Below are 15879 nucleotides of genomic sequence, written 5' to 3' on the forward strand. Positions count from 1 at the left end.
TGTAGTAGGGATTGGTTTTGCCTTTTTGATGGGTTTAAGGATTCCATCAGAAAACCAAACTCCTCTTCTAACTGGACCCATGTGCCTCTGTTGCTCTTTTGACAGAAAATTCATCGAATGGAGATGCTTTGGATGGACATATCTCCATCTTCTATTTTGAATCAGTCTCAAAATGTTATCAAATTTTATACTCATCATAATGCACCACTTCATCTAAGTCTCAAGGCTGTTGCATGTTGCCTCCTCTGACATCATATTCCTTAACTTCAACTCTTCTGATTGTAGCGTATGTACATCCCTCCGCTTCGGTCTTCTTCCTAGGTCTTCCAAGTCCCATTTTCATTGCAATCTTTTCGCAGAATTTAAACCAAGTATTCTCTACTACTATTTAGGCAATTAAGCAAACCCTTGAACATACATTCTCTAATCTGACGCCTCTCTGATCAAAGATGGATGAATTGTAGCCTTTTTACTGTAAATTGTCAATTTCAGGAACCTTCAAAAACTTCAGATTGCAGAAGTTTGGCCATCAACCCAGAGGTGTACCTTTCACTTTCAAGTCCACCGGGGGAAAAACCACATTGTGGACACACTGGCTCCATCTATGGTTCAAGCACAAACTAAACATCTCTGGTCACTTAGGAAAAGGTTTCTGGACCAAGCTAGTAGATGAAGGAATAGGCATAGCAGATGAATGGAGGTAAACGCTACAAAACGTGCAATTCATGCTCTGATTCATCAGCTGGTACCACAATAGTGCCAACCAAAACAGAGTAAGTTACAGAGAAACCTAATAACTTATCTGAACTGTATGAAAAGTTTAAAGATTACTCTATCAAATGTAACGCCAATCTATGCGTCCGGATTCCACACAACAATGTTTGGCGTTTGTGTACAAAGAAACCCAAGTAGCAATCTTACCTATTTCCACCAAGGAAGTGTTGGGTTCTTGTACAAGGAGTCCAAGTCCCTCTGGTACAAGCCCCTTTATCGGTGCATAGACTATGTTACACAGAAAGGAACCTCTCAACCTGTATCAAGATGCTCTCAAACATGAGGGGGCTTGGGGCAGAGACATCAGCCCAGTACTTACTTCCGCAGAGTAATTCTCAATCTGATAGATGGTGCTCAGCCCCTGGGCAGTGAAATAATCCAGACAAGATGAGCAGCCCAACCTCGCTAAAAAACTGCAGGCACAGAAGGGGTGGGAAAGAGATGGACAAGAGGGGGAAAAAGGAAGAAAAGAAACAATCAGGCTGACAGATGTGGCTCAACCATTGACAATTAAGTTTGTTACACAGCCATCCAGCTTAGTTCAATTTACCAATCCTCTACCCAAAAGAGCTCCATCTCCCCCCAAAGGAGTGCCAGTGGCCACATCCGTCAGGTCATGCACAGCACTCAATCCCAATGGGATGGTTATCGGTCACTGATAAAAGAAGCTGCTCTTTTCAGTGAACACATAGCTCTACAGTTCATCAAGCTCAGTGAGCGCAAGTTTCCGCTGGGGAGGGGGGTGAAGTTAAAATCCAGCAGGGCTTCTAGGATGGTGAAAATAAAGAACCGGGCAATCTGACATATAATGGAAGCCATCAATTGGGAGGAGAGGAAGGCTTTACACTTTCTATATACTGGAAACCTGATAAAATTGTGCTTTGGTGGCCAAAGTCAAAAACCCTTTCCCTGATCGCAAACAAGCTGATCTGGCCAAGTATGGGTTGCCACAGATAACAGATATTTTTTTTTATCAGGACAGGGGATACATTTTGCCTTGTTTTACTCACCAGATGAGGGAGCTAGTTTTGTAAGAAGGTAAGCACAAGGGCAATAACCCACAGAGACAATTAGCAACTCTTTTGCAGAACCACACTACCATTAAGACAATACAGAAATACATGGGGAATGGGATCAGTGCTAGGCAAACAACAAGGCTGTGGCCAGTTGGCTACCAAACCCCCCACAAGCCCATCAGACATTACATTTCCCATCTTAACCATGCCAGAAGTATTTTTTAAAAAAATGCATCTGTGATGACAGAGAGTAAAGCATGATATCTCACCTCACGTCTGTCTTTTACGTGTCCATAGGCATGCACAAATTGATTAGGGGAGGGGGGTGAGTCCAAGCCCAGGTGACTGTAAGGGTGTGCAAAATACAGCCCTTACTTTCATGTATCAGTGCACAAAATCGTACTTTATTACAGCCTCTCATTTCAAGATTGCCAAAAATATATAAATGTGCAGTATCAATGCTCCCCCCACCACCCATGCAGATTTGAAAAGTGAGATTTAAACCAAAACTGAAAGAAGGGCTGATGTATCATGCAGGGCAGGGTCAGAAGGCTAACAAGCCTTTGGAACAGATTCAGACTTCGGTGATACAGTGAAACTCACTCATTCTAATTAACAAACAGATCACAGCAGCTTCTTTTGTTATAAATGTACATCACAGCGCAAGACTGCAAGACTGGTGATCCGGGGTCTGAAAAGCGGAAGCCTCATTGTCTGCTTTTTGAGTCAAAAAATATTTTTGCTTTTAGCCTTTTTTTTTTAATTTATATTGGCGAGGGAACAGTGCCCCCAACAATGCATGTTTACAAAAAACATGATCAAACAAAAAAACATAGATAAATCTAAAATCTGGCAGCCAACACAAAACCTGTTGGGCCTTGCAATAGCTTATTTAAGTTCATACAGCTGTGGCGGAAATCCACCTTCAAAAGTGGGGACTGGGCAGTCCCGGTAACACTCAGGATAGCCAACCTGCCTGTCCCCTTTGCATTTAAAAGCATGCGAGGACGGTGTGTGGTCTATAGCATCATCAACCCCATCCTCCCAACCACACATCCTTTTCTATGCTAGTATGACTATGTGGAATGGGGCTGTGTTAAGCTCCTTCTTCACCCCACAGAAGGATGAGCCAGAGGAGGACTGGGTGACCGCAGCCGATTGTCGTATCACAACTTTCAAGGCAAGTTTCGGAACTTCAAAGCTGCTATAAAGTTTAAGCCGGGGAGCTAGTGGGGAGATGGTAATTCAGAACAGCAAAATATTTCTACTTGGAGAATGAAAGGTGGGATTACAATTTAGATTTGTAGATTGAACGACAAATAATTGAAGGATCATTTTAATTTGTGTAGCACTGATGTACTCTTATGCGGCATGACTTACAACCACAGCTGAAATGGAGATGTGGGAGGAACACAACTCTGCTCCAGGGCTGACGGTGTAGCAGTTATGCAGCTGAGAGTATACGCTTCCAACCAGTTCCTTCTGGAGGCAGCTTCACTTCAGGAGTGGGATGATAAATGATTCTTCCATGTACCCTGGAAGTGCATATAGACCACAGAACATCTTGTCATGGATGCCGGATGGGTCCACTTCAGGCTCTCATGGTCTGAGGCCGCAAAGTACGAATAACATAGAAGCCACTGTGATCCAACCGAGCAACCACTTGTTTCTATTCAATCAAACCCTACTGAGATGCTCAAAAAGGGCACAGACTGCTTTGCGTAGAACATCTGCGTTCTGGACTGTGCCCACCCAAGAGTGAATAGTAAGCATTTTCCAGAGCAGGAAGCGAGCGTGAAAACGTGCAGTGATGTTTTATGCTTGGTGGCCATTTCTCGCATTAACAGAAGACTACACATTTCTATAACTGCATGCCTTTTACTAAAACATATTTCTGAAGCCCAAGAATCCCATTCTCGCCTCAATTCACCAGCCTTTCTGCTTCCTTCACAAACTCACCTGGAAATGCTGCAGTCTGTGGGGTATGGCGGAGGGGGAGTACAGTGCGAGGTTGATGGCATGGAAAGGGAAGGAGGTAATGCCTGAGTCGGGCTAATTCCGTTCAGATCGCCCGTCATTGGCATGTGCGAGCCCATCATGGAAACTAGAAGAAATCCACAAAAAAAAAAAACATAATTCTTGAGCTGCATACCCTAAAGACATTTAGCCGTAGCGTAGTCCCGACTATTGCATCGAGATCACTCGACTAGTGTCTGGCTCTTGAAAAGGCTGTCTGAGATTGTATTTATAGACTACACTTACGTGTCACAATACATCAAGGCCAATACCTCACCGACCATCCATAAAACCAGTGGTCCACCTACTCGACTTACAGGCACTACAAAACGCACCTCAAGACGCATTTAACAGCAACAAATACAATTTCCTCATCTTAAGCATGCAACACAACCATTCTTCACTCCTTCACCTCAAATGGCATGCAGGGACATATACTCATGGGTAACCATACACTCACGCAAACACTATGTTTAGTTTGGAACACCCAGCTAGTGCCTTAGAGAAGTCAGCAAGAGTATTGATGATGCAACGGGCTCTAAACCTTGAGTCGGTTCTTCGCACAGCAGCTAACGTGTCACCCAAGTGCCACATTATCGATGACCTGTGCAAACACTGTTTTTTACATTCTAGCACAAGCTTCTTGTGACAGCTCCTGGCCCCAGGATGGCCCGAGCCTGACGCGTGCCCTCCAACTGTCAGCAGCATTGTCGCGCTTTAGTTACTAACAGGATCCTATTGTGTTCACAGCGATGACTGCAGGGCAGGGAACTGATCGTGAAACTGGAGAGTTGTTTGAAACCCACTCTCTGTCCGTCTGGGGCATGCCAGGGTAGCAGATGTGCCCCGAGGTCATTCTGTCAGCAGAGGCACGAGGCTTTCATTCCAGTGTGCAATGGTCACCGAAAAAGACGGGATGCAGAGGTGTACTGGCAGTGACAGCCAGGGTCAGGCAAGAGTCTTCCTTCTCAAGCCTGCTCCTAACTCCGCTCAGTCTCTACTGCGAATACGTGACCTCACACATATACCGCCCTTGTGCTGAACCAGGAGCTCCACCAGCAAGGCACCCAAGGTAGTTCCTTCACCACTCAGACTACATGAAGCCGCCCAGCTGCAGGACTCCTGTCTATACTCACTGGGAGGAGACATGGATGCCTTGAACACTCTACCCCATACACCTTCCTTCACCACTCAGACTACGTGTACCTCCCGCTGGTCAGATTTTAAACCCAGTGGGGCTTTGTCTTTGAAGATTGTGAATACGAATATTCTGGAGGTGGGAAGCATTAAACCCTGGTACTGACAGTGTTTGGGTATTGAGGTGGAGGACCAAGTGATCAGCAACAATGGGATTATCCTCATCATGTAGGATTGCTACAGGGGAGAGGAGTTGGCCTAACGGCTAGGGCAGTCGACCTCGAACCTGGGGAACTGGGTTCGAGTCTCGGCAATGACGCTGAACATCCTGTGATTCTGGGCAAATCCCTTAATCTCCCTGTGCCTAACAAAAATGAATGCGTGTCCTCATGTAACGTAACTGGTGCTATGTAAAGAGCTCTGATACCCGATTCGGGTCAAGTTCGCGCTATATAAAACTCAAAAAAAAAAAACAATTGCTTACTGTTTGTCCCCATGGCATCGGAGAGGGTACCAGGCGTCATGGCGTTGCGCTGCTGAGGGTTCATCAGCTGGCTGACCGACGGCAGTTTGTTCATGTTATTCATTTTACTCAGTGGTGGGGAGGTGGAGCCGTAGGATTGCTGGGCTTGCATCGAAGATCTGAAAGAAGGAAGAATGATTAAATCCATTGCCAGAAAATCCATAAACATCAATTTTATCACGTGAAGAGTTGTGTGTCCATAATAAGGTGATATCCATAAAATGGTCTTACTTTACAGCAAGAACTCAGGCAAAAAGAGTAGTGCTGGATGGAAAAATGCAATGACATGAGGGTGAGCAGGAGACCAAATGGATGCACGTGTCCTAGTATCATGAAGATCAGGAAACCCAACGGATGCACGTGTCCTAGTATTATGAAGATCAGGAAACCCAACGGATGCATGTGTCCTAGTATTATGAAGATCAGAAAACCCAACGGATGCACGTGTCCTAGTATTATGAAGATCAGGAAACCCAACGGATGCATGTGTCCTAGTATTATGAAGATCAGAAAACCCAACGGATGCACGTGTCCTGGTATTATGAAGATCAGGAAACCCAACGGATGCACGTGTCCTAGTATTATGAAGAACATTAAACCCAACGGATGCACATGTCCTAGTATTATGAAGATCAGAAAACCCAACGGATGCACATGTCCTAGTATTATGAAGATCAGAAAACCCAACGGATGCACATGTCCTAGTATTATGAAGATCAGGAAACCCAACGGATGCACGTGTCCTAGTATTATGAAGATCAGAAAACCCAACGGATGCACGTGTCCTAGTATCATGAAGATCAGGAAACCCAACGGATGCACGTGTCCTAGTATTATGAAGATCAGGAAACCCAACGGATGCACGTGTCCTAGTATTATGAAGATCAGGAAACCCAACGGATGCACGTGTCCTAGTATTCTGAAGATCAGGAAACCCAACGGATGCACGTGTCCTAGTATCATGAAGATCAGGAAACCCAACGGATGCATGCGTCCTAGTATTATGAAGAGGAACATCAGGCCCAGCGGGTGCACATGTCCTAGTATCATGAAGAACATTAAACCCAACGGATGCACGTGTCCTAGTATTATGAAGATCAGGAAACCCAACGGATGCACGTGTCCTAGTATTATGAAGATCAGGAAACCCAACGGATGCACGTGTCCTAGTATTCTGAAGATCAGGAAACCCAACGGATGCACGTGTCCTAGTATCATGAAGATCAGGAAACCCAACGGATGCATGTGTCCTAGTATTATGAAGAGGAACATCAGGCCCAGCGGGTGCACGTGTCCTTGTATCATGAAGAACATTAAACCCAACGGATGCACGTGTCCTAGTATTATGAAGATCAGGAAACCCAACGGATGCACGTGTCCTAGTATTATGAAGATCAGGAAACCCAACGGATGCACGTGTCCTAGTATTCTGAAGATCAGGAAACCCAACGGATGCACGTGTCCTAGTATCATGAAGATCAGGAAACCCAACGGATGCATGTGTCCTAGTATTATGAAGAGGAACATCAGGCCCAGCGGGTGCACGTGTCCTTGTATCATGAAGAACATTAAACCCAACGGATGCACGTGTCCTAGTATCATGAAGATCAGGAAACCCAACGGATGCATGTGTCCTAGTATTATGAAGAGGAACATCAGGCCCAACGGATGCACGTGTCCTTGTATCATGAAGATCTGGAGACACAGCGGCTACGCCAGTCCTATATCATTGTATTGCGCTGTTTGTAATTGGATTTATAGAGCGCTTACTACCCCGGACGTTGCGTTGGAGTGCTTTTTCCATGGTTAGCACGCTACTCCGGAACCCAAAAAGGATTAGTGGTGAATTAGTGTAGTGTACTATGAAATGAATTAGAGTGGTGGATATGTTAGTCTGTTATTTGAACGGAGAAGGATAGTGGAGTGACAGAAGAGGAAGAGCTTTGCATTTATATAGCTCTTGCTAGCCCTGATGAGGTGTTGGTGTTTTTCGGCAAGTAGCACACTAGTCCGGGACCAGAAAAAAGATTAGTGGTAAATTAGTCTAGGGAAATATTAAATACATTTAGTGGTGGAAATATTAGTCTGTTATTTGGATTGAAAAAGGACAGTGGAGGGATGGAAGAGGGAGGGTTTGCAGTTATATAGTGCTTGCTCTCCTGATGAGGTGTTGTAGCACTTTTCAGTGAGTAGCACACTACTCTGGAATCCAAAAAGGATTAGTGAACATGAAACACAGCAGGTGCACGTGTCCCAGTATCATGAAGAACGGGAGACTCAATGGGTGCACGCGTCCCAGTATCATGAAGAACATTAGACCAAATGGGTGCATATATGCTATATCATGAAGAACAGGAGACCCAATGGGTGTACTCGTCCTTGTATCATGAAGAACGGAAGACCCAATAGGTGCGCGTGTCCTAGTATCATGAGGAAGATTAGACCCAATGGGTGCGTGTGTCCGAATATTATGAAGAACGGAAGACCCAATGGGTGCGCGTGTCCTAGTATCATGAGGAAGATTAGACCCAATGGGTGCGTGTGTCCTAATATCATGAAGAACAGAAGACTCAATGGGTGCGCGTGTCCTAATATCATGAAGTTGAACATCAGACCCAACGGGTCCATGTGTCCTATATCATGAACAGGAGACTCAACGGGTGTACGTGTCCTAGTATCATGAAGAATATTAGACCCAACGTGTACACGTGTTCTTGTATCATAGAAACGGACAGGAGCCCCAACGGGTGCACGTGCCCTATATCATGAGGATGAACTACTCTAGTGTCACACCTCTACCACCACGTGTATCAGTTTTACAGGATGAAGGCCCGGACCATCCTACGGAAGGCGAGGCCAGTGTAGAAGTCTGCACCTCTTAGGTCATAATATGCATAAATATATTATAGTGGCTAAAAAGTCTATTCCAAGCTGTGCCTGGAGCTAGCAATATGTCTCATGGGCAGCAACCGCACTATCAAACTATACCCAGGTGTGTGGAGTGCGAAGCAGAAAGTGACAGAGGGAGAGAGGAAGCTGGGCGTGGGGCAGGGCAGAGAGAGTTGGGCGATGGGCAGGGTAGAGAGCTAAGCGAGGGGAGGGTAGAAAGGAAGCTGGGCAGGGGACAGAGGAAGCTGGGCAAGTGGCAACATAGAGAGGCAGATGGGCGAGGGGCAAGGGAGAGAGAAACTGGGCGAGGGGCAAGGGAGAGAGGAAGCTGGGCGAGGGGCAGGGGAGAGAGGAAGCTGGGCGAGGGGCAGGGGAGAGAGGAAGCTGGGCGAGGGGCAGGGGAGAGAGGCAGCTGGGCAGGGGCGAGAGGAAGCTGGGCCATGGGCAGGGCAGAGAGGGAGCTGGGCGATAGGCAGGGCAGAGAGGCAGCAGGGCAGGGGCGAGAGGAAGCTGGGCCATGGGCAGGGCAGAGATGGAGCTGGGCGATAGGCAGGGCAGAGAGGCAGCTGGGCAGGGGCGAGAGGAAGCTGGGCCATGGGCAGGGCAGAGAGGGAGCTGGGCGAGGGGCAGGACAGAGAGGGAGGTGGGCGAGGGGCAGGGCGGAGAGGGAGTTGGGCAGAGGAGAGAGGAAGCAGAGGCAGGGCAGAGATGGACCTGGGTGGAGGAGAGAAGAAGCTAGGCGAGGGGCAGGGCAGAGAGGGAGTTGGGCAGAGGAGAGAGGAAGCAGAGGCAGGGCAGAGTGGAAGCTGGGCGAGGGGCAGGGCAGAGAGGGAGTTGGACAGAAGAGAGAGGAAGCAGAGGCAGGGCAGAGAGGAAGATGGGCGAGGGGCAGGGCAGAGTGGCGAGGGGCAGGGCAGAGAGAGGGGGCCTGGACCGGCGACAGAGAGAGAGGATTAGACGCCAAGCGAGAGAGAGAGAGAGAAAGAGTACCGCCATGTCCTCTTCTCCTCGCTCCAGTCTCCGGTGCATTTCTTTCGGAATTTGGACGGGGGCCGAGAGCTGCACCCCGGGGGCCCCTCCACCCCCCTGCTCAGGAATGGCCGCGCAGTCGACAGATTAAGTTACTGCTCTCCTCAGGTTCTGCCCTGCAGATGTGCATTATTTCACATTTGCCAGGATGCAGAGCCGAGGCCGTGGGGGCAGCGCCGCCTCTGGTAGGAGAGATGTCACCCTCGCACATGCATGTAAAGGTGTGTGTTATTCAACAGCAAACGGTTCCACCCGGGCCAGACACTGCAAAGCCAGCACCACGACACTTTTATTGTTATGTCTGCCTGAGATCACACGCATTGCAAGAACAATGTAGGGGCGCCAACGCCGTGTACCACAGCAACAATTTACCAACTCCTCAATCTAAGGCCCGAGGACAGCTCTGCCGGGCACCAGCCCCTCTTTCTGCCGGAAACTGGATTATAAACCGGGTGGAAACTGCATTGAACAATGCTGTTTGCTGTCCGGATTTGCGAGGGATCAAATAAAACGGGTTCCACAACTGCACTCTGCATTACCCTCTGCCCAAGGTCTCCAAATCAGAATCCGGTGCCAACTGCACAGCTGCATTGCTATCAAGTTCTGGCCATAATTTCGCTTTTTATGTAGAGTTCCAAAAGAGCAGCCAAATATCATGAAATGCACATTTCAACTCACGCTCTTTATACTGCGGAAGCACCCTTAAAATAGCCCGCAAACATAATATCACATTTACTTATATTGTCTTTATTTCCACTTTAATTAGGAGTTTTTAGCGACAAAAGAAACTATCAAAAACATTTTCATTAATTAAAAACTCCATTATTGGTAACATTTTGGACAGTGTGTTTATCTTCCATGGTTTCCAGTTAATTCTCATGATCAAACCGCCCCCCCCCCCCCCCAAGAAAAAAAGAGCAGATTCTTTCCACTGTGATCCCAGATGAAGAGCTCATTCCAACAACCCCGGGGTGGACACTCGTCCGCTTCCACCCCCTCACTAAATCACCACCACTGTAGAAGACGCCCTCCACCCTGCCACCCTCGAACTTGCACCGTACCACCCAGAATGTGAAAAGGTGTATACGAAATCACCAACACTGTACAAGACGCCCTCCACCCCCGAACTTGCACCATACCACCCAGAATGTGAAAAGGTGTATACGAAATCACCAACACTGTACAAGACGCCCTCCACCCCCGAACTTGCACCGTACCACCCAGAATGTGAAAAGGTGTATACTAAATCACCACCACTGTAGAAGACGCCCTCCACCCTGCCACCCTCGAACTTGCACCGTACCACCCAGAATGTGAAAAGGTGTATACGAAATCACCAACACTGTACAAGACGCCCTCCACCCCCGAACTTGCACCGTACCACCCAGAATGTGAAAAGGTGTATACGAAATCCGTAACACTGTAGGAGACGCCCTCCACCCTGCCACCCTCGAACTTGCACCGTACCACCCAGAATGTGAAAAGGTGTATACGAAATCACCAACACTGTACAAGACGCCCTCCACCCCCGAACTTGCACCGTACCACCCAGAATGTGAAAAGGTGTATACGAAATCACCAACACTGTACAAGACGCCCTCCACCCCCGAACTTGCACCATACCACCCAGAATGTGAAAAGGTGTATACGAAATCACCAACACTGTACAAGACGCCCTCCACCCCCGAACTTGCACCGTACCACCCAGAATGTGAAAAGGTGTATACGAAATCACCAACACTGTACAAGACGCCCTCCACCCTGGAACTTGCACCGTACCACCCAGAATGTGAAAAGGTGTATACGAAATCACCAACACTGTACAAGACGCCCTCCACCCTGGAACTTGCACCGTACCACCCAGAATGTGAAAAGGTGTATACGAAATCACCAACACTGTACAAGACGCCCTCCACCCCCGAACTTGCACCATACCACCCAGAATGTGAAAAGGTGTATACGAAATCACCAACACTGTACAAGACGCCCTCCACCCCCGAACTTGCACCATACCACCCAGAATGTGAAAAGGTGTATACGAAATCACCAACACTGTACAAGACGCCCTCCACCCCCGAACTTGCACCGTACCACCCAGAATGTGAAAAGGTGTATACTAAATCACCACCACTGTAGAAGACGCCCTCCACCCTGCCACCCTCGAACTTGCACCGTACCACCCAGAATGTGAAAAGGTGTATACGAAATCACCAACACTGTACAAGACGCCCTCCACCCCCGAACTTGCACCGTACCACCCAGAATGTGAAAAGGTGTATACGAAATCCGTAACACTGTAGGAGACGCCCTCCACCCTGCCACCCTCGAACTTGCACCGTACCACCCAGAATGTGAAAAGGTGTATACGAAATCACCAACACTGTACAAGACGCCCTCCACCCTGGAACTTGCACCGTACCACCCAGAATGTGAAAAGGTGTATACGAAATCACCAACACTGTACAAGACGCCCTCCACCCTGGAACTTGCACCGTACCACCCAGAATGTGAAAAGGTGTATACGAAATCCGTAACACTGTAGGAGACGCCCTCCACCCTGCCACCCTCGAACTTGCACCGTACCACCCAGAATGTGAAAAGGTGTATACGAAATCACCAACACTGTACAAGACGCCCTCCACCCCCGAACTTGCACCGTACCACCCAGAATGTGAAAAGGTGTATACGAAATCACCAACACTGTACAAGACGCCCTCCACCCTGGAACTTGCACCGTACCACCCAGAATGTGAAAAGGTGTATACGAAATCCGTAACACTGTAGGAGACGCCCTCCACCCTGCCACCCTCGAACTTGCCCCGTACCACCCAGAATATGAAAAGGTGTATACGAAATCCGTAACACTGTAGGAGACGCCCTCCACCCTGCCACCCCCGAACTTGCACCGTACCACCCAGAATGTGAAAAGGTGTATACGAAATCACCAACACTGTACAAGACGCCCTCCACCCTGGAACTTGCACCGTACCACCCAGAATGTGAAAAGGTGTATACGAAATCCGTAACACTGTAGGAGACGCCCTCCACCCTGCCACCCTCGAACTTGCCCCGTACCACCCAGAATATGAAAAGGTGTATACGAAATCCGTAACACTGTAGGAGACGCCCTCCACCCTGCCACCCTCGAACTTGCCCCGTACCACCCAGAATATGAAAAGGTGTATACGAAATCCGTAACACTGTAGAAGACGCTCTCCACCCTGGAACTTGCACCATACCACCCGGAATATGAAAAGATGTATACGAAATCACCAACACTGTAGAACACGCCCTCCACCCTGCCACCCTCGAACTTGCACCATGTACCACCCTGAATATGTGTATACGAAATCACCAACACTGTAGAAGACGCCCTCCACCCTGCCACCCTCGAACTTGCACCGTACCACCCAGAATGTGAAAAGGTGTATACGAAATCACCAACACTGTACAAGACGCCCTCCACCCCCGAACTTGCACCGTACCACCCAGAATGTGAAAAGGTGTATACGAAATCACCAACACTGTACAAGACGCCCTCCACCCTGGAACTTGCACCGTACCACCCAGAATGTGAAAAGGTGTATACGAAATCCGTAACACTGTAGGAGACGCCCTCCACCCTCGAACTTGCCCCGTACCACCCAGAATATGAAAAGGTGTATACGAAATCCGTAACACTGTAGGAGACGCCCTCCACCCTGCCACCCCCGAACTTGCACCGTACCACCCAGAATGTGAAAAGGTGTATACGAAATCACCAACACTGTACAAGACGCCCTCCACCCTGGAACTTGCACCGTACCACCCAGAATGTGAAAAGGTGTATACGAAATCCGTAACACTGTAGGAGACGCCCTCCACCCTGCCACCCTCGAACTTGCCCCGTACCACCCAGAATATGAAAAGGTGTATACGAAATCCGTAACACTGTAGGAGACGCCCTCCACCCTGCCACCCTCGAACTTGCCCCGTACCACCCAGAATATGAAAAGGTGTATACGAAATCCGTAACACTGTAGAAGACGCTCTCCACCCTGGAACTTGCACCATACCACCCGGAATATGAAAAGATGTATACGAAATCACCAACACTGTAGAACACGCCCTCCACCCTGCCACCCTCGAACTTGCACCATGTACCACCCTGAATATGTGTATACGAAATCACCAACACTGTAGAAGACGCCCTCCACCCTGCCACCCTCGAACTTGCACCATACTACCCGGAATATGAAAAGATGTATACAAAATCACCAACACTGTAGACGACGCCCTCCACCCTGCCACCCTCGAACTTGCACCGTACCACCCAGAATATGAAAAGGTGTATACGAAATCACCAACACTGTAGAAGACGCCCTCCACCCTGCCACCCTCGAACTTGCACCGTACCACCCAGAATATGAAAAGCTGTTTACAAAATCACCAACACTGTAGAAGACGCCCTCCACCCTGCCACCCCCGAACTTGCACCGTACCACCCAGAATATGAAAAGATGTATACAAAATCACCAACACTGTAGAAGACGCCCTCCACCCTGCCACCCCCGAACTTGCACCGTACCACCCAGAATATGAAAAGGTGTATACGAAATCACCAACACTGTAGAAGACGCCCTCCACCCTGCCACCCTCGAACTTGCACCGTACCACCCAGAATGTGAAAAGGTGTATACGAAATCACCAACACTGTAGAAGACGCCCTCCACCCTGGAACTTGCACCGTACCACCCAGAATATATAAAGGTGTATACTAAATCACCAACACTGTAGAAGACGCCCTCCACCCTCGATCTTGCAGCATACCAATCCGGAATATGAAAAGGTGTATACGAAATGACCAACACTGTAGCAGACGCCCTCAACCCTGCCACCCTCGAACTTGCACCATCCCACCCGCAATAAGAAAAGATGTATACAAAATCACCAACACTGTAGAAGACTCCCTCCACCCTGCCACCCTAGAACTTGCATCGTACCACCCAGAATGTGAAAAGGTGTATATGAAATCCCTAACACTGTAGCAGACACCCTCGACCCTGGAACTTGCACCATACTACCCGGAATATGAAAAGATGTATACGAAATCACCAACACTGTAGAAGACGCCCTCCACCCTGCCACCCTCGAACTTGCACCGTACCACCCAGAATGTGAAAGTGTATACGAAGTCCCTAACACTGTAGGAGATGCCCTCCACATTGGAACTTGCACCATGCCACCCAGAATATATAAAGGTGTATACGAAATCACCAACAGTGTAGAAGATGCCCTCCACCCTGCCACCCTCGAGCCTGCACCATACCACCCGGAATGCTTATATACAAAATCACCAACACTGTAGCAGACGCCCTCCACCCTGCCACCATCGAGCCTGCACCATACCACCCAGAATATGAAAAGGTGTATACGAAATCACCATCACTGTAGAAGACGCCCTCCACCCTGCCACCCTCGCACTTGCACCGTACAACCCTGAATATGAAAAGGTGTATACGAAAGCACCAACACTGTAGAAGACGCCCTCCACCCTGGAACTTGCACCGTACCACCCAGAATGTGAAAGTGTATACAAAATCCCTAACACTGTAGCAGACGCCCTCCACCCTGGAACTTGCACCATGCCACCCAGAATATATAAAGGTGTATACTAAATCACCAACACTGTAGAAGACGCCCTCCACCCTGCCACCCTCGAACTTGCACCGTACCACCCAGAATGTGAAAAGGTGTATACAAAATCACCAACACTGTAGAAGACGCCCTCCACCCTGCCACCCTCGAACTTGCACCGTACCACCCAGAATGTGAAAGTGTATACGAAATCCCCAACACTGTAGCAGACACCCTCCACCCTGGAACTTGCACCATACCACCCGGAATATGAAAAGATGTATACGAAATCACCAACACTGTAGAAGACGCCCTCCACCCTGCCACCCTTGAACTTGCGCCATACCACCCGGAATATGAAAAGATGTATACGAAATCACCAACACTGTAGAACACGCCCTCCACCCTGCCACCCTCGAACTTGCACCGTGTACCACCCTGAATATGTGTATACGAAATCACCAACACTGTAGAAGACGCCCTGCACCCTGCCATCCTCGAGCATGCACCATACCACCCAGAATGTGTATACAAAATCACCAACACTGTAGAAGACGCCCTCCACCCTGCCACCCTCGAACTTGCATAATACCACCCGGAATATGAAAAGATGTATACGAAATCACCAACACTGTACAAGACGCCCTCCACCCTCCCACCCACGAACTTGCACCGTACCACCCAGAATGTGAAAGTGTATACAAAATCCCTAACACTGTAGGAGACGCCCTCCACCCTGAAACTAGCACCATGCCACCCAGAATATATAAAGGTGTATACGAAATCACCAACACTGAAGAGACACCCTCCACCCTAATAAAATTCACCCAAATGCTGTAATTCTCCCCAAGAAAACGTGTTTAGGCAACCCAGAATGTG

At 48.5% G+C, this 15879-nt stretch overlaps 1 protein-coding gene across 4 annotated transcripts in view; it reads right to left on the reverse strand.

The window, feature by feature from the left end:
* The window catches only part of TP63 (tumor protein p63), a 546450-nt gene that overhangs the window by 19449 nt on the left and 511122 nt on the right, over nucleotides 1-15879 (reverse strand). For 3 of the 4 annotated variants that reach the window (XM_085635888.1, XM_085635887.1, XM_085635890.1), the window contains 3 exons: nucleotides 5428-5585; nucleotides 3750-3894; nucleotides 1094-1187 (listed from right to left, as the gene is read on the reverse strand). In XM_085635888.1, coding sequence (XP_085492014.1) covers nucleotides 1094-1187; nucleotides 3750-3894; nucleotides 5428-5585 — 397 coding nt within the window. Of the gene's footprint in view, nucleotides 1-1093; nucleotides 1188-2059; nucleotides 2136-3749; nucleotides 3895-5427; nucleotides 5586-15879 lie in introns of all 4 variants that reach the window. The other variant, XM_085635889.1, reaches the window with a different exon arrangement.

The sequence above is a fragment of the Triturus cristatus genome, chromosome 11 (genome assembly GCF_964204655.1).
Source record: "Triturus cristatus chromosome 11, aTriCri1.1, whole genome shotgun sequence".
Classification (NCBI taxonomy): domain Eukaryota; kingdom Metazoa; phylum Chordata; class Amphibia; order Caudata; family Salamandridae; genus Triturus; species Triturus cristatus.